The following is a 20,771-nucleotide window of genomic DNA, read 5'->3' as shown; positions in this document are numbered from 1 at the left end:
TGAACAATATGTAAAAAAAAAGAAATCTTATATGTTTTTAAGAAGCAGAACCATTGCTGGGCGGAATGTATATTGTGGTTTAAATCTAATAGTGTTCATTAATACAACATAGGAATTACTAATATGTAGTTGTTCTGTTATGTGATATTGCAGGTGGTTATTAAGCACAGGTGTCTATTTTTGTCAGTCCAGTTTACGGTCCCTCTTTTTGGTGCTATTTATCAATGAATTTTTTACTCTTACCTTATCAGAAAGTGCTGGTAATTGCAGTGAAAAATGATAAGCATGCAGGGCAGAACTAAACAAAACATAACACTTCTCTTTTCTACTGACCCATATTGTAATATTTAATTTGTACTTTCATAGTTTTCATGTATTTAGAAAAAAAAATATATAATGTAATTTATGTGTGCTGCTGGTAACGTTTTGGATGGACCCAGCTCCGTAATGAAAACAGAAGTCAGTGGTTTCATTGATTGCATTGAGAAACTAAATGACAGTTGAAATTTTGTTAAATTGATATAATTTAGTCTTAAACAAGCAATAACATATGTTTAAAGATTTAGTGCATGCTTTCTTTGGAGGCAGATGCAAAAGGGATTAAAGTAGCACTTAATTTTGTTGATTTTTTACACTTTGTGTATATCGGGGTAAGGACTTATCAGCACCAAGTGTTTATACAAAATTATTAAATACATTATATGTGATAATACATGCACTTATGTTATTTGGTCGTTACTATAAAATGCATACTTTTACTTATTAAATCACTTAATCATGGTAATTTAAGTTATATTTGAATCTTATTACACATAACACAAGATCTTACGGCAATTTAGGGTGGAGGAATATTTTTTTCTTCCTTAGCTGCCTTATTGTCAACGACTGTAAATCCAACGGTTTAAATTTTACAATTTATCAATTAATAAAATATAAGTTGGTCAAGCAAGTAAGACAATAATTTTATTATAATTCTTTTCTCTAACATTTTCCGCGCATCGCGCGGGTACGTATACTAGTATTTTTTAAAGAGAATCAAGAATTCACATACTAATACATCATCAGCATAGCATTATCTTTATCACCATAGTCAAATTCCATACATATATTAGCTTAACTTTCAAGGATACATCATGTGAGATGTTATGTAAGTAAGATTGTGTTTGATAGAAACATTTGAGGCCAAGTTTAGGGGTTCAATAGGAATAACACTTAGTTAAGGTGTCAAAATGGAAAAAAGGAACAAGTTTAGGGAGCCACATAATGTTTTTCCCTTTAGATCTGATTTTATATATATATTTAAAAAAAAAAATTGAATGATGTCTGATTGGATTAATGTGTTTCTTAAATAGGCTGTGAATGAGACTAAAACTTCATTAAATTCAGGTATCAGACTTCCTTTTAAAATTATCACATGATTTATGAAAGAAAAAAAAGAAGAATTATTCTTAATTTAACAGTTTTTAATTGTGAACTAATTAATCAATAAAATTATGCAGCTTGGTGATTATTCAATGGAAGCTGGAAACCATTGGAACTTAATGGTAAAAGAACAATTTGAGAATTGTCAAGTAGAATTCCCACAACTCAAGCTATTGAAGGTGAAAGGATTCAAGAAACTTGAGCTTGAAAATAAATTGGTGAATTTTTTCTTATTGCATGCGAGGTCTTTGGAGTATTTGATTATAGTTAAATCAAAGAAAAATCATCTAGAAAAACTAAGTGATATCATTACAGTTTCAAAGGTAGTTACTATTTCTACCTATAATGACAACAAGGATGAAAGTTCTGCTTTCCCTAAACATAGAGTCTTGTAAGTGCAGAATTTTTTTTTTTTTTAAAAAAAAAAAAAAAAAAACCTTTTCATGATATTTTTTATATTCTTGTATCCACAAAAAAATGTTGTGTTTTTTCTCTTTTATTTTTTTGAAATATTGTCGATGCAGTATTGTTGTATGAGAATATGCAGGAGGGACATAATAATGAATATTGTTTTTGTTATGATGAGAAAAGTTGGAGAATATATATGTCCACCTGGTTTAAGTGATATTTGCAACTGTCTGAACTCATATATGAGCTTTTATTGTTCTTCTTTATTGTTAACTAGAAAACTTAACCGCGCTTTGCGTGGTGACTTTGAATTTTTTTCTTTAAATAGTAAAACTCTTGTTTTCCTAAATTTTTAAATAAAATAGATATGAATAAAAAGTAAAGAAACTAAAAGTAGAATAGAAAACAAAAGAAATAAATGGCAACATAAGTTGGAGTGATGTCCATTGGATTACATTTCAGTTATGTACTTCTTTTCTTGTTCTCTTACCTTGTACAGTATACTTTTTGAATTATAGTATATTCTTGTTATTTCATTTTAGTAAAATTTTCATGTGCTGACTATTATGTTTCGAAATGTCAGCACTCCCTTTTGGGGTACAGGGAGTAATAGGAACAGAATGGTCAATAGTTGTAAAGAAATTTGATTTCAAATAAAAAGATATGTGGAGATATTTAAGGTTTTTGTTACCATTTTAACACTTCAAAAGGAAAAGGAATGGAGGAAAATAACATTAGGCATTCACAATTTCAACATTATCCTCGTCCATTTCTATTTTTTGCTTCATCTCCTTCGAATGTTTAGTGAATCTTCATTCCCCTCTTAAATTTGACAAAATTCACAAGCAGGTAGAGCCATTCATATTAGATCAAAAGAGTACTATCTTCAACATTTGAACGGACCTTCAAAAGAATATTACAGCAATTCCTATGTTAAAACAAAAATCAGATATGAAACACATCAATGAATTACCAAAAAACCAAAAATAATGTTAATATAATCACATCCAAAGTAATTATATTGTAGGCCAAAAAAATAATTTAAAAAAAATTATAAAGAATTTTTTTTTAAAAAGAAGGACCAACCTGACTTCAAATTAAAAGGATGACAAAGTCATCAGCAAAAATTATAAAGAATTTTTTTTTTAAAAGAAGGACCAACCTGACTTCAAATTAAAAGGATGACAAAGTCATCAGCAACATAAAGAGAGCTCCCCCCAACCCCCCAAAAAAAAAAATTGTCAACCACAAAATAAATGCTTACTTCGTTAGAACCAATCTCTTTTGAAGAAGGTAGATTTAAATCTTTCGTTAAGATTTGGCTTTTCAACAATATTACTCGTACGGCTTATATCTCCTGTGTAGTTTCCGAGTTATTGCACAGTGAACAGGTTATCTAATGTAGCGGCATGCTGGGGTTCCAAAAATAAAGAAAAATTAGCCATAAACCCATTAGTCCATAACCTCTTAATTATGTGTCAAAACATAAAAGAACAGAAGTAAATAATGTACTCATTACTAATAACAATATTTAAATTCAGTACAATCACACATCATAATATAAGAAATAAAATGTCCTACCACAGGTTCTTGAAGAATCGTTTCTCACAATCGCTCGATCCCTTTCATTGCTACTGGTGCTATTAAGAAATAATTCGACGATGAAATTCAGAGCTTGCGGCGGCTCCTGCAAGGTATCTTCCTCTCTTAGTTTTCAATAAGTGAAGATAGAATGCCTTGTGATTCTATAAAAGTGATTGTGATTAGCGAATCTGGACGTACAGATCACTTAAAGTAAATTATTACTTGTAAATATGTCATTGAATTAAACACAAGAATATTAAGAAGAAAATAGTACTCCCACAAGGGATTATTCATAACCATACAAACCCAAAGAGATGAAATAAAACAGATAGACAAATGACACCCCAAATCGACCAAAATAGATATATAAATGTGAACGTGTTATTGGCTACTGGATGAGCAAAAACTTTTTTGTTGTTGAACAAAACATGTATTATTTGAGATTTTCAATAGATTTAAACAAAAATCATAGTTTACCTCTCAACCATGTTGCCACTCCCAAACGAAGCAAAAAGTGACAGACGCATTGGATGAGCCCAACAGGTTCTCTTCTTTCTTATTTTCTGGGCGGAGACTTTTGGCTTTCTAGTTGATAACAGAATTTATGAGTCTTTTCAGTTTACATCTAACAGTCCTCTATTGAATAATGACATTTAGGCATTTCCCATTAAGTTAGATACGAAAAAAATAGAAGAAAATGCCAAAAAAAAAATAAAAAAAAATATGAATGAAAGCTATAGAGAGGTGCCACATAGGATTGACTATTCCTAGCTTTATTATATATATATATTGATTGATTAAATTCAAGTAAATATTTTAAATATTTATATCCATGGTAATTATTTAGTTATTTATTCTCATGGCTCCGGATTTTACAGACTGATTTGCTAACTAAGCCACTAATTTCTTCGTCCCTCCTATTCCCTCACAATTATATTCCATTATATTGTTTAATTATTTTATTATATTTCAAAAAAAAAATCCCAGCCCTAATACAAATGAATTCTAGTTATAGCCTTTTTTAAGACTATCAAATTCATTATGGCAAGATTGCCCTTCGGCGGTGGTCTTTAATTCTTGTCCCTCAAAATGGTGGTCTTTAACTTTTATCCTTCTGGCAGAATTTCAGCGGGGGCCTTAAAGGTAGAATTTACACATTCTGCCTTAAGGCAAAATTTAGAGAATTTTACATAAATGACTACACTTTGGGGGTTTAAATTTTGTCATAGCTACAGTTTCAATATTTACATTACGTAGCTACAGTTACCCCGCTGTATTCGAAAAATGGCTCACTGTATTCATAAAACGGCCTAGCTGTATTCATGAATACAACGAATAAAAAAATTTCAAAAATTCTTTTCACTGTATTCAAGTCATATGTATTCAACTCAACTGTATTCATGTCAAATGTATTCATCTATAGCTACTTTTACATTGTATTTAAAACCGATTGTATACAAAAAAAAAATCCTTCAAAATACACCCCAAAACACAGAATTTTGCACTAAAAAAATTAATGAATACACTAAAAAACTGAATACAAGAAATAAATTTCACTATATTCATTTGTATACACTTCAAAATTCACTGTATTCATTTGTATACAAGAAATAAAATTAACGAATACACTCAAAACTAAATACAAGAAATAAAATTCCGGCCAAATTCTGGTCAGATCTGGTTGTTTCCATCCAGCTATGACCGTTGCGGAGTTGTAAGTCGTCGTCATCAGAAGAGAGAGAGACGACAAACAACAACAACAACCACGGCCAACAGCAAAAACATAGAACTCAACAACAACAAAGTTAGCGTAGATTGACCATCTGTTGAAGACACAAAAATCACACACATATCCAAAAAATCAACACAGATCCATACAAATCCGAGAAGAGAGAGAGAGAGAGAGAGAGAGGCGGTCGTTTGATTGGGCTTCGGTAGAGCTCCGCCGGAAAAGATGACCGGCGGCGGCTCAAAATGTTAGAGAGAGAGAGAGAGAGAGGAGGAGAACGTTAGAGAGAGGAGGAGAAGGAGGAAGTAGCTAATAAGTGTCATTAACATACAACTTTTACCTATGAGTAATTAGTGCAAACTATAGCTACTAGATATAATTACCTACACTAGTTTGCCACACCATGTAGATTTCCCCAAAATTTACAAATTCTGCTTTGCGAAATTCTGCCTTGCAAATTTTTTTTTTTTTTTTTACTAAGATGGGATTCGAACCCACGACCTCGGCATAGTAAGCGAAGGGTGAAAATTAAAGACCACCAATTTGAAGGGCAAAAATTAAAGACCACCCTAAATGAAGCACAATCCGCGCAAAAAAGGGTTATAAATATTATTGAGTTATGGATGGTGAACAAGAGCAATTGATCAGTGAGTATGATAACTCAAAGGGTTGATCTTAGGCCTAAATCATGGGACTCGTCCTTACTTGAGGCCTGCCGTAAAACCAAATAAAAATAGTTGCCTAATGGTAAACTTTTGGATCGTTTATTAATATTTAGCTTTCATTCTTAATGTAATTGAAAAATGGTCAGTTTTTTAAGGCAGATATAATAATTGAACAAAAACACGCCTAACTAAAATATAGAACGACTTTTTCATGCTGAAGTTTAAAACTTTGACAAATAAAACTGCAACACAATATATTAGTATAGTATTCAAACAATTCGTCCGCTATTGAAGAAAATTCGCAAATTTTCGAGCTAAAAAATGAGGTTTGTCAGTTTGGATCGTTTGGGTACACCATGGAGTTCATGTCTAAAATTTGAGATTGTTTAGGTGAGATTTCAGGTGGTCTTTGGTTGAATTTCAGCTACCAGTTGAAGAAGAAGATGAAGATGTGCAAATTTCTAGAATTTAGTGGGTCAGATGGTTTAAATTCTGTTAAATGGATGACCAGATTTAATTCGAAAAAAAAATAGCATGTAGGAAAATTTAGGTGACATATGATCCAAAAATTGGATGGGAAGGGCAAATATATCTAAAAAAAAGTCTAACGAAGAGTAAAAATAACTTATTGTTTTGAGTACAGGAGCAAATCAAATCTGGCGCTTTTCCGATGTTAATGTTAGTTGATGATACTGCTTTCTTTCTTTTTACTCCTAAACAATTAAAACGAATAGGAAATTATCTTCCCAAAAGTCGAATCTCTAATATACGAATGAAATAGGCAGAATAATGTGTAATATTTGCAAATGAATACTACTAAAATTTATCACTGGCTAGATGGATTTGAGCCGTAGTTCAATTGACTCTAACCAAAAAAAAAACACTTAAATACACGAGCATTGAGCCTAAAGAAAAAGCAACTATCTTTCAGAAGCACGTTTTGGTAATTACTAACACCACATATTGTTACATTTACTCTTACTTTTCAACCAGAGAACAAAATAACAGCATCCCTTGAAGACCTCGGAAAGCTCAGCAACTTTTCTGTAACTCTTCTATAGTGCATGAGGCTGTTATATGTTCCGTCTTCGAAGCCATCAATGATGATTTTCACAAGCACCATTGCGTTCTTTAGAACAACTTGCAGAAACGAAAAGATGTGCTCAAAATAGTAATTCTCATCTATCCAGATGCCTTCAATTCTCAAAGTCTTGAGATGCAGCACCCAACAAGGTCTTGATATCCAGTAATTTTCTCCAGAAAAGTTATTAGAATGCTTAAAAGACAACCCAAAATGATACTGCAACATAACATTCCAAAGGTAAATTAACAACATGCAGTAAAGGCAAATTTAGGACGAGTTCTAAGAGTTTAACTCAACCCACTGTTTTCTGACTAAAACTATGTATGCATATGCATAAATAATAAAATGTATGTATATAATTAGATCACGCTCATTTTGAACTCATTGATTAATCTAGATCTTAAACTCGCCTCTATATAAGCAACAAGTAGACGAAGGGGTGCATACCTCTGGGAAATAGGGGTCCGTGATTATGTTCAAGATCTCGACCTGTGGACAACTTTGTAGAAGGATTGATATCCCAGGAAGCTCCCATTTCGTCATATGGGTGTTCAAAGTCAAATATTTGCATCTCATCCGAGGGCATGACGAGTTTCTAAGCTCCAATAGAGTAAGAACCTAGGCCAATTAATTATCAGAAGATAAGGTTAGAGGTTTATGCGTTGAAAATACAATTAAGTAAATAAAAATGTCCTTTTTTTTTTTTTGATTAAGCACCGGGTGTCCGGGTCTCTTTGAGCCCCGACTAATCCCGGGGGTGCACAGGCCCTCGGCAAGGAGTTTCCCGCAAGTGCACCACAGGTAATTCAGGGTTTTACCCCAGTCCGATGGCCCTCAAAAATTGTTTGCACCCAGTGGGTTTCGAACTTGAGACCTTGAAAGGGAGCAAACCCCAAGGCTCAAGCCAATTACCACCAGGCCAACCCCTGAGGGTTTAAATAAAAATGTCCTTTCTCTAACAAAAACTTGAGAAGGGATGGTTACACATTTCAACAAGGTATCAAGCAAAGAGGGTCATGTGAGTTCAAACATCAAAGAATCATACCCACATGTGAAGGAGCGTGTTGAAGATAACATAAATTTAAAAAAAAAAAAAGTGTTGTCTTTCTAACAATTTAAGCTTTTAAATGAGAATATGCTCACTAATTTAATTCAAAAAGGTTTAACTTAAAGCTAGTAATCTAAGAAGATAATCAGACTAGATGTTTCACAAATGACCCTAGTAATAAAACATTGTTGGATCAGGAATCCTTCTAGCAGTCTCATGAGTCATGACCCTATTCCTGATCAAGATTTGTTCTTTCCCACAGTAAACCAGCAAAATCACCATGGTCGCAAAGCAATTAAAGTGCCTCTTTTTTCTGTTTTCCTTTCCTCTCTTCTTTTTGTTAGCCATGAACGTTCCAAATTCCAAGGGCCGTGACCGGCACTTAGCGAGCACCTACCCCACTAAGCAAACCAGACTGACACTGCTATAATACGAGATATGTTTCTTTATGGCTATCCGATTTAAGAATGGATTGGAATATGAGCATGAAATCTGATGGGTAGATGTTCGTTAAGTGCCAGTCAATCACGGGTCTTGGGATGTGGGTCGTGACAAGCCCTTTGGGTCAACAGTCTTTCCTAGAACCTAGCATGCATCAAATGTTCATGTAGTGAAAGCTATAAATCACACAACACGACTTTGCAACTGGGAACTTGTATAGCTGAAATAGCTAACAACTACCTCAAAGGGATACCGATAACTAACGAAAATAGGGAATAGCAGCAATACTAGGGAGAAGAAGGAAGCGGGAGGTGAAGCAGTTAAAACAGAGAAAGGGGATGATAGATGAGACAACTGCAGCAACACATAGCCTAAAGCACAGAATGCAGCCCAGACCTCTTTTTGAGATAGATGCAACCCTTCACAAACGTAATTTGCCAACTCCCCAAATATGTCCTCCACCATGCCACATTCATAAGAATTCACGAATTATCGAAGTTCTAATTTTATTACGATATTTGCAAGAAATTCAATAATTCAAGTATATTTAAGTCCTGACAAAAAAAGAAGGAGCTGTTTGGAGATCCCTATATGTTTGAAAGATGGCGCTCCATAACTGCAGAGATCCGGAATGTAAAAGTACTAATAGAGAATAATGCTTCTGAATCAGAAGGAAGACTTGTAACACAGCCATAAAGGCATTGCTATATTATATGCAGCATTATACACTTTGCATTGTGCAGTAACAAAGTTTATAATAAAATTAGTAGGACAATTGCAAAGGATTAAGCTATAAACACTGATAGCATGTGGATTTTCTACTCTATTGAGCGTAATCTATCTTGTGATAGTAGGTCCCTTACCATTTTTATCATGTTATCAATTAATTTTTATTATAGAGATTATTTTTCACATCATCACAATAGAGAAGTATAAACACTGGCAAATAAATTAAGAATCACTATTTTTTTGTGATTAAATGAAGTAGGAAGGTATCAATCAAACCTGCAGACACCATGTTCCAATGGAGAGTTTTTCAACATGCTGGAGTGATACAAGGAGATCTTTTAACATATTCCCATCAGTATCATAATCACTTTCATCACCTACGTAATCATCTGTCTTCCTATAGAAATCTAGCTTAGCATCGACTAGAGATTGTACATTCCGAAGAGTAAGAATTTTTTTATGAAAACAGCCCCTAATCTCCAGCGAAGTAATATTCCAAGCATATATCACCAGCTCAGCATCATCATCACCATCATCATCATCGTCATCACTATCTTCACGTTCTTTTTCCCAATATCCACTGATCACCAACTTCTTCACACTTTTCGAATCAATATCAAAATCACCAACCCCGCGACACATACTAAACTTGAGAGATTCCAAAACAGGACATCCAGAACAAATCTTCCTAACAACATCTCTCTTCAATTTAGCATACCTAATATCTAAAACCCTAAGCAAAGGCCAATTAATCTCCTCTTTCGGTACAAGATTACAATTACACAAACTCAATTCCCTTAAACACGCGTTCGAGTACATAACCTGTGGCAAACTATAAAGCTGATCCAAACCCCTTGTCCTTAAATACAAATCAAGTACCTCAACAGATTTATTCTTAACAAAAACCATCCATTTATTAACATGCCTAACAAAACGCGTGTTATAATGAAAATCAACTGAAAATTTGTTCAATTTACTAGGCTGGCATTGAAGCAAAGTATCATCAATAAACGTTACAAATTGAGTAACCCCATGATTAGATTGACCTGAATACCTGAAAACTAGGGTATGTGCTGAAGTCCATAAAAGGTGCCATCTTTTTGATAAAATTCCAGTACGTATAACTTCTTTCATACGTAAAAAAGAAAGGATTTGAAGGATTAAGGAATCAGGTAAAGCGCTAATTCGATCTGGGTTTTCGGTTTTACGACGGCGTTTTGAATCGTAGTAGTATTCTTGTTCATTGGATTGATCAGAAATCCAATAGGGAGAGACAGAAGAGGGAGAGTACCTTGGTGATAGTGCAGAATAATCAACACCTTGTTGGTCTTGTGATGATTCAGACATGGTGGTCAGATTGAAGGGGAATTGAGGTGAATTGGGGTGTAGGGTTTTAATACTTACTAAAGGGAAATTTCGTTCAAAACTAGGATAGCAGCTTATATGTACTGGGTGGATAATCCATCCCACCTAGGCCCCACCCCCACAGCTATATCAAAGTACATTACTAAGGGATCATTTGGTCACCGGTGAGAGTTATGCAGGTAAATATATCCTTCAATTTTCGGTATACATAAATAGGCATCTTAACTTGTATAAAGTTAAATATATAAATACAAATGCTAATGTGACACTGACGTGACATATAAATTTTAGAGATGTCTAGATGACCATTTTGTAAGTTAGAGTGTTCAACTGATAGAGTGAAGACAAGTTGATGTGTTTACTTGTGCACACATAAAATTAGAGGGCGTACTTGCCAGCTTAGGCATGACAAGCTCAATGGCTAGGCAAGTAAGGCAATTGCCTTTGGGGGCTCCAACTTTACCATGAACAAGTTATGTGTTATTTCTTCTTAAAGATGAATTGATTATTTATGATAAAAAGTATGATATTTCCATGAATTTATATTATTTTATTCTCTTTAACCTTTTTCAAATAAAAGAAATCAAAAGATGTTGTTTGCCTTCTTACATTATGTCGACTAACATTCTTATATATATATATATATATATATATATATATATATACTCCTTTTGTATTCTCTTTCTTCGAGTCTCAGATAAGTTAGAGTAATATTTTGTCAAAACTAAGAGTCAAACAGTCAATAGTTGAGAAGTGTTGAACAAAGTGAATTGTAATTCTTTTTTGTTCCTTTGCGGGTTTCCAAGCATTGCAACAAAGATATTGAAGTGAGGTATACCAAGTTAACTTCTTGAATCAGATTCTATCGTTTTAACTCTATCTACAATTTGTCAACCTATACTGATAGGATTATGTTGATAGTTCTTATAATGATTTGTCTTAGTGGAAGGATGTTTTTCAACACTTATGTCTTGCGAATCCCAACTTATGCCTTGCGATTTTTATTTTTATTTTTGCCTGAGCCTGGGTTCGAATATGATACCTCGGGGTATTAAGCAAAGGGCAAAAATTAAAGACCACCCCTAGCGAAGGTCATTCCTGCAAATTGCCTTAATATTTTCGGCCACTTTCTTAAGCGAATGACAAAACTTAAAGACCAACAATTTGAGGGACAAAAATTAAAGACCAACAATTTGAGGGAAAAAAATTAAAGACCAGCACCTTTGAAGGAAATTCGTGCAAAAAAAGCCCACTTCTTTAGGTCCAATAATATCTTCTTCTTTTTTTGCGCGGATTGTCCTTCATTTGGGGTGGTCTTTAATTTTTTCCCTTCAAATTGGTGGTCTTTATGTCACGCCCCGAACCTGGGCCTGGACGTAACACGGCACCCGGTGCCTGACTGCATGTGACCGAGCGAACCAACTGGCTGGCTGAATCAACATGTAATATCAAAACATAACTGAATGTGGAAACAACTAAACATATGCTGATATACCAAAGGTCTGACTGAAATCATAATGCGGAAATACTTAGACAATCTGAAATATCTGAACGTAGCCAACATGGCTAAACCAAAACAACTGAATAACTACCAACAAGACTAACATAATAAATATCTGAATGTCTGGACTGTGTCTATGAAGCCTCTAAGAATACTGAATAATAGAGATGTCTATAAACTGAAATAACTGGATAGCTGACAACGCCCCGAAGGAATTTGGGGCTCACCAGTAGCTGATACGTGCACTCCTAAATAGCTGAGTCGTCAACCTGTATATCGTCGCGATGCAGGCCCCCAAGCAATAAAAAAGGGACATCAAGACATTTGAATTGTACTGGTATGTAAAGCAACTGAAGCAATAAAGTACTGAAACTGAAACTGAAACTGATAACTGTAATTGTAACTGCAATAGCAAGGAAGTAGAGATATGAATACTTCCTGCTCTGTATCTGAATCATCTGTATTATCTGTGTTTGTATATGTGGGGCCTTGGCCCAATAATAAATGCACGCTATGGCCTCGGCCTAGTAGTGCGTCAGTCAATGGCCTCGGCCATGTATACGTATACGCAAGGCTGTGTTGTGCCCTTGGGCAAAATCACATATGTTTAATTATGGTTAATTAATAAAGACTGAGACCATAATAACACTGAACAATGCTGAACTGAAATAGACATGCTGGACTGAATTGAAAACACTGACTGTTTTTTAGCATACTGAATTTCTAGACTAAGACTCATGTGGTAACAATACATAAGTCTATAAAGATTACGTGCTGAGTTCATGATCTTCAAATTGACAACCATGAATGAATTCTGTAACTGCAACCCTAGAAGATAACAGTTCTACAACATATCATGAAACTAGGGCTAAACTGTATTTTGAGTCAAATTACTGACAAGTATGAAGAATGAGGCATAGGGAGAATCATGAATATTCCCTAACGTAGATAGTTAGCCTCACATACCTTAATTCCAGCCTTTAAGCGTAATACAACGTTCGTCAACCCTTTCAACTTTGATCTATATGAATACAAGTCAAAGGGAATCTATATTAGCAATAATATCCATGCTTTGATCATCTAGGCATTTTATCAAACACTTAGTTGGCATAAAGCTCCACAATCTCCATTAATAGTGTTTCTGTTACACCTTGACAAATTTCCGTTCATGCACAGTGAATAGACTAACGAAGGGAATGAAGTACACGATGTTTCGATAAGTAAGAAATAGCATTTGATGATCCTAATTGAGATTTCAAAGACATTCGAAGTAAGAGAAGAAAGTTTGCCAAAAAAGGCAAGGTATACGTTATGTATTGAGAAAGATTTACGAGTACCGAGTTAATGGTAACTTAATGATGTCTTGGAGAAGAGTTATAATGTCCCTTAGATTGTTAATGAGGTGTTAAACAAGTGTTAAGAAGGTTCCATAAGGATTGGAGATCAAACGAGTCGACGAGAACGAATTCCGGAAACTTGGGCAACATACGGTCCAACATACTGGCCGTATAAAACATATTGGCCGTATGTTCTTCCCAAAATGGGACTTCCACTGGACCAAATCTACGGCCAGACATATGGCCAGTATAAAAGATACGGACCGTATGTTGGTCCGTAGAATGGTGTCGGGACAGATTTTAAAAGTTGATATAAGGACCCAATCTCATTTAATTCATTTCATTCTTTCTCTCCACACTTCAAGAATTCTCTAGAAACCTCTCCATTCTTCATCCACAAGAACTCAAGAGAAATTTATGATCAACTTCATCAAACCAAGAAAACCAAGTGTAAGAAACTCATTGGAGTTCATCCAAGTCAAGAAATTCCATTGGAAGTGAATTAAGGTTTTGGCTCAAGTGAAGTATTTCCACTCAAAGCTCATTCCTACACTATCTAAGGTAAGTTTTATGATCATTCCATGTTGTTTAAGATATTGAGAGGTTGAAAGACTTAGATTATGAAAGGAGATAGAAAATGGGTCACAAAGATGGAATAATGAGATTTTAAGTTGTAGTTTGGGATGAGTCATGATTCTTGATATGTTTTGATTGTAAATATGTTATAAATGACATTAAGAACATGGGATAAGCATTATATGTGAGAAAACGTACTAGTGTCCTACGACCATGATTATGGGTGAATTGAAGTGAAATTGTGAAATGTGGGTAACGTAGATGAATGAAGATTGTTGGTTATAATGTTGTGAATTTTATTATAGACGTTTGGGAGTTGATATATGATATGAGGAAAGTTGTATAAACAAAGGAAATGCTGCCCAATTTTCTCTAGCTTTAGTAAGCACGTTTATATAATCGATTAGCTAATGTTAATACGAACTCTCTTGAAGGTAGAAACGTGAGCATTGAAAGAGAACGATCAAGCGATAGAATAGCTAAACGAAAAGGTATGTGAGGCTAGTCCCTTCTTTCTAAGGCATGACTCCCATGGCATGATTTTCCCTTACTCTCCATGACCCTCTTACATTCCAAAAGTTATGAGTCTATGTTCATAAAGAGCTATATGAGATAAAGATAAGAGATACGTTATGAGAATGATAATGATGATGCTTATTGTATACACTCACCTTATATGCTAATTCCTTCAAGGTAAGGCAGAATGCTTATGAGTGCTCCATAATGGAATCGGGGGCTCACGACCTTATGTCACCCCGATAAAGTAAGTTATCTTAGAGTTCCTATGCATGCATTATGATAAGAGTATGAAAAGATTATGATAAGCCTATGAGATGTACATGATGATGATATTACACCGCGCCTATATAGACGGACAGACACCGCAAAAGCGGGCAGCGTATACACCATGTCTAGATGGCATGGGCAGACGCCACTAGTGGGCGGCATGAGATGGTTACCCCGAACGTGGGAGGCCTGGACGCAGGATAATGATGATCACACCGCACCTATATGGTCGGGCAGCTTATATAGATATGCATACATGATATGATGATGTTTATGAAGTGAGTTAGCATGTTTTATTTCCATCAAAATTGACAGTCAGTTACAGGTTGTTCTTCATTTGATATCTCTATTTCATTGATGTATTATTATTGTTTATGCCTCACATACTCAGTATAATGCTCGTACTGACGTCCTCTTTCTTTGGACGTTGTGTTCATGCCCACAGGTAGACAGGGAGGTAATCCAGATTCATAGGAGTGATTAGCAGACTTGAGAGCCCTCCATTGTTCCGGAGGTGCCATTGCTTATGATTTTGTGTATATATACTTTGGGCACGACGGGTTCCTGTCCCGACCATATGTCTAGTACTCTAGTAGAGGCTCGTAGATACGTATGTGTGGGTAGTATGGTCTCACGATTTCCTCATTGTATATATATATATATATTATTTTGATAACTGAAGGGCTTATGTATATAAAGATAAATATGTTCCAAAATGGAAATGGTTTTCCAATGATTTTGAATATGAGAATAGTGAATGAACGCAGGATGAGTACGATGGGTAATAGAACGAGCGGTGCTCGGTGGTTAGCCCCGGGTACTCGTCATGGCCCTAGTCGGGTCGTGACAGTTTCTTCACCCAATTTTCATTCTATTACTTCTAGGTGATTCTACAATCTCAATTAGGTGTAATCAACATCATTCTCCATCACCCATATGATTATAACAATCTCAAGTCAACAATCCAAAACTCTACTATAGTTCGTGTAATTCTCTTTACTAAATCCATTTACTATTCTCTCAAGGACTAATCAATTCACTAGTATGAATGATTAGTGTGTAGAAGCATTACCTTTTTGACGTTCAATCCTCTTGAATTCGAGTTCTAGGGTTTCCAAGCCCAACAATAATGTTCCACTCACAACTTTATCGATTAGAAGGGTTTACTCAAGTTAGAAAGAGATTAGGGACTTGAATTCAACCTAGAATTATGATAAAACTTACCTTGGAGGGTTCTTGAGGCTTGGGACTTGTTCTCTCTGAATTTAGGGTGATTTTTCGTGACTAGGGATGTTAGGGAAATAAACCCCAAGCTTAAATATAACTTAAAACGTGAAATCCCGACTTTTGACCCGAAACCCGACTTGTTATGTGATGGGCCCACGATGCACATGAAGCGCACGACCCCCCCTGCAGGTCAATATTCATAGAGGTGTTTTTGTGCGATCGGCGCGCGACGCGGGGCCAGCGCACGCGCCCTCACAAGGGACCTGTGTCGGTTCTGCACAGTGTTCGATAAAATGGACATAACTTCTTGTACAGAGTTCTTTTTGGGCTCCACAATATACCGTTGGAAAGTTATTTCAAAGTACTACAACTTTCATGTTTTAAGTTTCCTCAAATTCCCAACGGATTTTCACGAAATTTAACTGGAAGGCAGACGTATCGAAAACTTAGCCGATTCTATAGAATTTTAAGTGCCTTACTATTAGCTATATTGAGACGATCATATCTCCTTTCTCCGATCTCTGATTGCCCTGGTCCTTATATCGTTAGAAAGACATTTCTACATACTACAACTTTCATTAAGGGTAATTTCCCAAATTCCCAACTAATCAAGGAGTTCTGGCTGCCCGAAATAGGCCTATCAACCATTTTCGCAAAACGTTCAAACCTTCAGTTTTTTCACTAAAACTCTAATGATACGAGTCTAACCTTAGTTCTAAGATCCGGGTGTAACACTTTAAGTTTTGCCCTTCGCCTAATATCCCGAAGTTGTGAGTTCGAACCCTAGCTCAGTTAAAAAAAAAATTGCAAGGCAGAATTTTGCAAATTCTGTCCATGTGCAAATTCTGCCTTTAAGGTTTTAGCAGGTGAAGGGCAAAAGTTAAAGACCACCATTTTGAGGGACAAAAATTAAAGACCACCCCAGCGAAGGACAATCCGGCAAATTGCCCCAATAACATACGATAGCTACCGCTAATCTTAGATTGTTAAATTTTTCTTCTTTTTTTTTTTTCAACATTGAAATTTTAAAAGGTCATGAAGTACTACATCCAATTAAACTATTTTTTGGGCAAATCATTACTGCAGATTTTTATAATTTTAAAGAAACTTGCAAAGAAAATTAAAGTAACCGACAAATTAAGAACATGTAATTGTTGATAAGGAACAAAAATTATTCAATTCAAAATGAACAGGAGCAATTATTTTGTATGAAGAAAAAAAGACAAAATATCGAGTAAATTTGTTTGCCAATAGATCTACCAACCAAGTCGTTGTAGTATAGTGGTAAGTATTCCCGCCTGTCACGCGGGTGACCCGGGTTCGATCCCCGGCAACGGCGTTTTAATGTTGTTTTATTGTAGTTTTTTTAATTAGCACCTTTAAGTCTTTTGGATCTTCCTAAACACTGAAATAAAGCAAAAGGTAAAATTAAGCTCAAGGAATTTTCCTTTAGTAATGGTCATTATATCAACATCACATTGTGCAACTTAAGACATGTAAGAGAATATGCAGATCTGCATTTCTTCAATGGCTGTATGACAATGACAATTTTATATGTTTGTTTTGTACATGTATCTCCATCTTCCCCTAGTACACATATAAAAAGCAAAATATATCTTCCGTTCCCTCCTTGAACGCGTAAGGAAAAAGAAGAAGTATGAAGAATAAATTAGCGAAGCAGATGATGATAATTAGAAGACATATTGTTCGGACTCTCCAATAATGTTGCCGCACTCCTGTCAGATCCTCCAAATATGCACTACGGTTGGAGGATCCGACACACATCCCCCGACATTTTTGTAGAATCCGAGCAACCTAGATGAGAATACAATAACTTTTTTCATCTTTTCATCTTCCACACCATATCTTCGACCCCTTACCCCTTTCAGAGTGTCCAAATTGCTTCATTGTTGCTTTTGCCTCCCGCAATTTGTTTTTGTAATCCTTTTTCCATGCTTCAAATCTAACCTTTAGTTTTTTGAGATCATCATTAGGCCTGAGGGTGGAAACCTCCTCCCCTGATTTACATTGATCGTGGACGACAAAATTTTGATAATGATTGACCATATCCATCACATGGTGGTTATTATTACAATGGTTTTTGGAATTTGGTCTGCCACTTGGTTGTGGTTGTGTATCATCTACCTCAACGGGAAGATTCAATGCACTCCTTCGAAGGGCTGTAGTTCTTGGGAATCCATTATCTACATGTCGATCTTGATCTTGCTCTTGATCTTGAAGTATCAATAGTCTTAGTTCTCCCTTAGTTTTATCGTCGTCGTATTTTTCCCTTTCTGCAGCCAGACTTATCTGCAAGATAAGCAATGTACAAGATGGATGAATATACGCAAATAAGGTACCTCCTTGATGTTCAATAAGCAAGTAGGTGAAATGTAACATAGTGGGCTTTTATGGAACAAATAAAGTAATCTGTGGCAAATCGTGAAGTGATCTTCTCCATACAAAATTTCATAGTTCAAAAGAAATTCAGATGCCAAAAACTGAACAACATTTGCTTTTAAATGAAGATATGGAATGCTCACTTGTATTGACGTTAACTGATCTTGCCACATTTTCTCCATAGCTTTCATTTTTGACTCATACTGATTCCACTTTTTCTCATAATGCTGAATATGTAGCCTCAAAGCTGCATTTTCCTCTTTCTTTCTCTCCAGAGCTGCCTCTGTCCTCAGAATATGCCTCTGAAGATTAAGTAGAACTGAACGCGGTACCTGAAGGGAGTTCAAGCAACCAAAGTGGTTAAAATACGCTCTTATCAATATTTCACAGCACTCAGAAACCTATTACAAAAGCAACAAAACAAACCTTAGTTTCTTGTTCCTTCTTGTCAAGCTCATTTTTTCCTATAATGTTATGACCACAAGCTGGTTTTCCTTTACCCGAGAGATTGAACTGCTTTCGAGTCAACCAACCTCGAATAACTGCATAGAGAAAAGCTGAGTACTATCTTCAAGAATTATGTATTCAAATCTTCGGATTAAGCGTTCTACAAATCTTACCAGATTGCAAACGTATGGCTGCAGTTCGTTTTCGTTCTGTTCTTTTATGAAGATGCTCCTTTACGTGTTTCTGTATAACGATAATTGCTTCCAACCTCCTCGTGATACCCTGATAATACTTTCTTTCAATTTCACCACGGAGAACTGCAAGAATGAATAATTATGGTTGAGCTACAATTATCAAAATTACAAAGGAAAATGTGATACATGCAAAAGCACATTGCCCTTGAGGCTTATGTTCTTAAGTAATGTTTAATATGATTGCTTCTTCTTACTGATGGTTGGAATCAGTATTATAGCATATGAAGTTTTGAGAAAAAAATCGGATATTGTGAATTACATGATTGTAGAGCTACTGCTCCAGTTTTAAGCTCATGATAGTACCGGCGAGCTTGATAACCGCGAAAGCATCTCTGAATTCGCACTACTCCACTGAGTCCATCTCCTTCTCTCAGATCAACCATGAAACAAATCTGTGAAATAAACCACACTCACCATCAAAATTCAGTAATTTTTAAGCTAACAACAGCTGAAATAATGAGAAATATGACTGTCATTCAGTTTATATAGACTCAGTTTTACAAATCTACAGTAAGATGCAATATGGATCTTCCTTTTTACGCTCCGCCATCTAAAGGCTATACACCTTAACGAATAAACAGATGGCCTCAAGCAAGGAGCTAATCGCATTTTCCAATACATGAAGATAAAATTTGCATCTGGAAAAAGCTTTAACTGTTCGACTCCTTCCAAGAGTCATTTGCCTTCTGCAACTCAATTTAGGAAACTGGCTCCCTCAAGTACAGATCTTTGGTAATCTTATTAACACATAGGTATATGATCATATAGTAAACTTCATGAACCAATAGAACCTAGAAATTAATGCACCCAAAGGTGTGGCCTAGTGGTCAATGATGTGAGAATAAATCACCGACCAAGGTTCAAATTCTAGCAAAGAGTCAAAAATAGCTAGGTGACTACTTCCATTCTGCCTAAACTTTAGTTAGCAAAGTTAAGCAGTACTAGTGCTGACCGGAGGTAGCAGGCACCAATGGAACAGTCGTGGTGCGTGCAAGCTAGGTCGATAGTTTAACAAAATTAATCTACTCCATCTTTTTAAACAAGATTCAAGGTGCCCCAAGTTTTCTTTCGAACCACATAAAAAACTTTAGTTCATTCCCATTTACCTTATCTGGCATGGCTGCAGAATCCCTCTCTGCTGAACTCCATTGATCAACAAATGCATCTTCTTGAACCCTAATATCTTCAAGAGTATTCTTTTCTTTACCAAAAGGTGTCAATTTCCTTCTCCCCTTAGGCAACCTAGTCTTTGTGACTGGCCTAACAGGCAAAGGTGGTGGCAAATCATTTGTATTCTCCTCTTCTTGCTGAAGTTCCTCCAACATAAGCTCCAGTGTACTAAGACTCCCCATCTGATAAGTTGTCACCACCACAGAAGACATAACTTACATCTAGCTAAACTCTTACATAAGACACACAAACAAACAAACAAATATTACAGAACTGAGAGTTTGAATCTATAGGATTCGAAAAGGCTGCTGTTTGGCTTTACTTGAGATGCCCAAAATTTAAGCATGTCTGAGGAATTATAAGAGTTGCATGTGTAAATTGTCAGAAAACTTTGCTTTTTTCAGCTTTTGCTTTGTTTGAAAGAAGTCTTCAAGGTTCATGTAGGTCCAGTTTTTTGTATCATAGCAGAGGACCACTAAAATATGGAGAAAAGGAGAATTTTGTAGCAATTCTTGGAAGACAAAATGTATACTTTAAAACTGATTGAGGGCACAACTATGAACTCCTTGGGTTGCTGGATGATGAAGAAATGTAAACA

General features: G+C 35.5%; 2 protein-coding genes and 1 non-coding gene across 3 annotated transcripts; 1 reads left to right on the top strand and 2 right to left on the bottom strand.

Annotated features, from left to right (window-relative positions):
- Positions 1-6,605: 6,605 nt before the first annotated feature.
- Positions 6,606-10,546, bottom strand: LOC132621803 (F-box protein At5g03100-like). Its single transcript, XM_060336228.1, has 3 exons — positions 9,387-10,546; positions 7,340-7,510; positions 6,606-7,108 (listed from the first exon to the last, which is right to left on the bottom strand). The coding sequence occupies exons 1-3, from the start codon at positions 10,455-10,457 to the stop codon at positions 6,794-6,796; spliced, it is 1,557 nt and encodes a 518-aa protein (XP_060192211.1). The 5' UTR covers positions 10,458-10,546; the 3' UTR covers positions 6,606-6,793.
- A 6,623-nt stretch (positions 10,547-17,169) lies between these two features.
- On the top strand, positions 17,170-17,241 carry TRNAD-GUC (transfer RNA aspartic acid (anticodon GUC)). The gene has a single exon. It is a non-coding gene; the product is annotated as a tRNA-Asp (tRNA).
- Positions 17,242-17,348: 107 nt separating this feature from the next.
- On the bottom strand, positions 17,349-20,758 carry LOC132622655 (myosin-3-like). The gene is made up of 6 exons (XM_060337300.1): positions 20,110-20,758; positions 19,263-19,395; positions 18,923-19,066; positions 18,729-18,844; positions 18,446-18,634; positions 17,349-18,212 (listed from the first exon to the last, which is right to left on the bottom strand). Exons 1-6 carry the CDS (start codon positions 20,383-20,385, stop codon positions 17,751-17,753), a joined length of 1,320 nt encoding a protein of 439 aa, XP_060193283.1. The 5' UTR covers positions 20,386-20,758; the 3' UTR covers positions 17,349-17,750.
- Positions 20,759-20,771: the final 13 nt, after the last annotated feature.

The sequence above is a fragment of the Lycium barbarum genome, chromosome 12 (assembly GCF_019175385.1).
Source record: "Lycium barbarum isolate Lr01 chromosome 12, ASM1917538v2, whole genome shotgun sequence".
NCBI classification, from domain to species: Eukaryota; Viridiplantae; Streptophyta; class Magnoliopsida; order Solanales; family Solanaceae; genus Lycium; species Lycium barbarum.
This window is presented reverse-complemented; position numbering and strand designations above follow the sequence as displayed.

Excerpts from the sequence above, each read along its gene's own strand:
- LOC132621803 (XM_060336228.1), bottom strand. The coding sequence starts at position 10,457 with ATGTCTGAATCATCACAAGACCAACAAGGTGTTGATTATTCTGCACTA. Across the intron at positions 7,511-9,386 it reads TTGGAACATGGTGTCTGCAG|GTTCTTACTCTATTGGAGCT; the intron begins GTTTGATTGATA and ends TAATTGGCCTAG. Across the intron at positions 7,109-7,339 it reads CGGACCCCTATTTCCCAGAG|TATCATTTTGGGTTGTCTTT; the intron begins GTATGCACCCCT and ends GTTATGTTGCAG.
- LOC132622655 (XM_060337300.1), bottom strand. The coding sequence starts at position 20,385 with ATGTCTTCTGTGGTGGTGACAACTTATCAGATGGGGAGTCTTAGTACA. Across the intron at positions 19,067-19,262 it reads AGCAGTAGCTCTACAATCAT|TTCTCCGTGGTGAAATTGAA; the intron begins GTAATTCACAAT and ends TCATTCTTGCAG. Across the intron at positions 18,845-18,922 it reads AGCCATACGTTTGCAATCTG|TTATTCGAGGTTGGTTGACT; the intron begins GTAAGATTTGTA and ends TTCTCTATGCAG.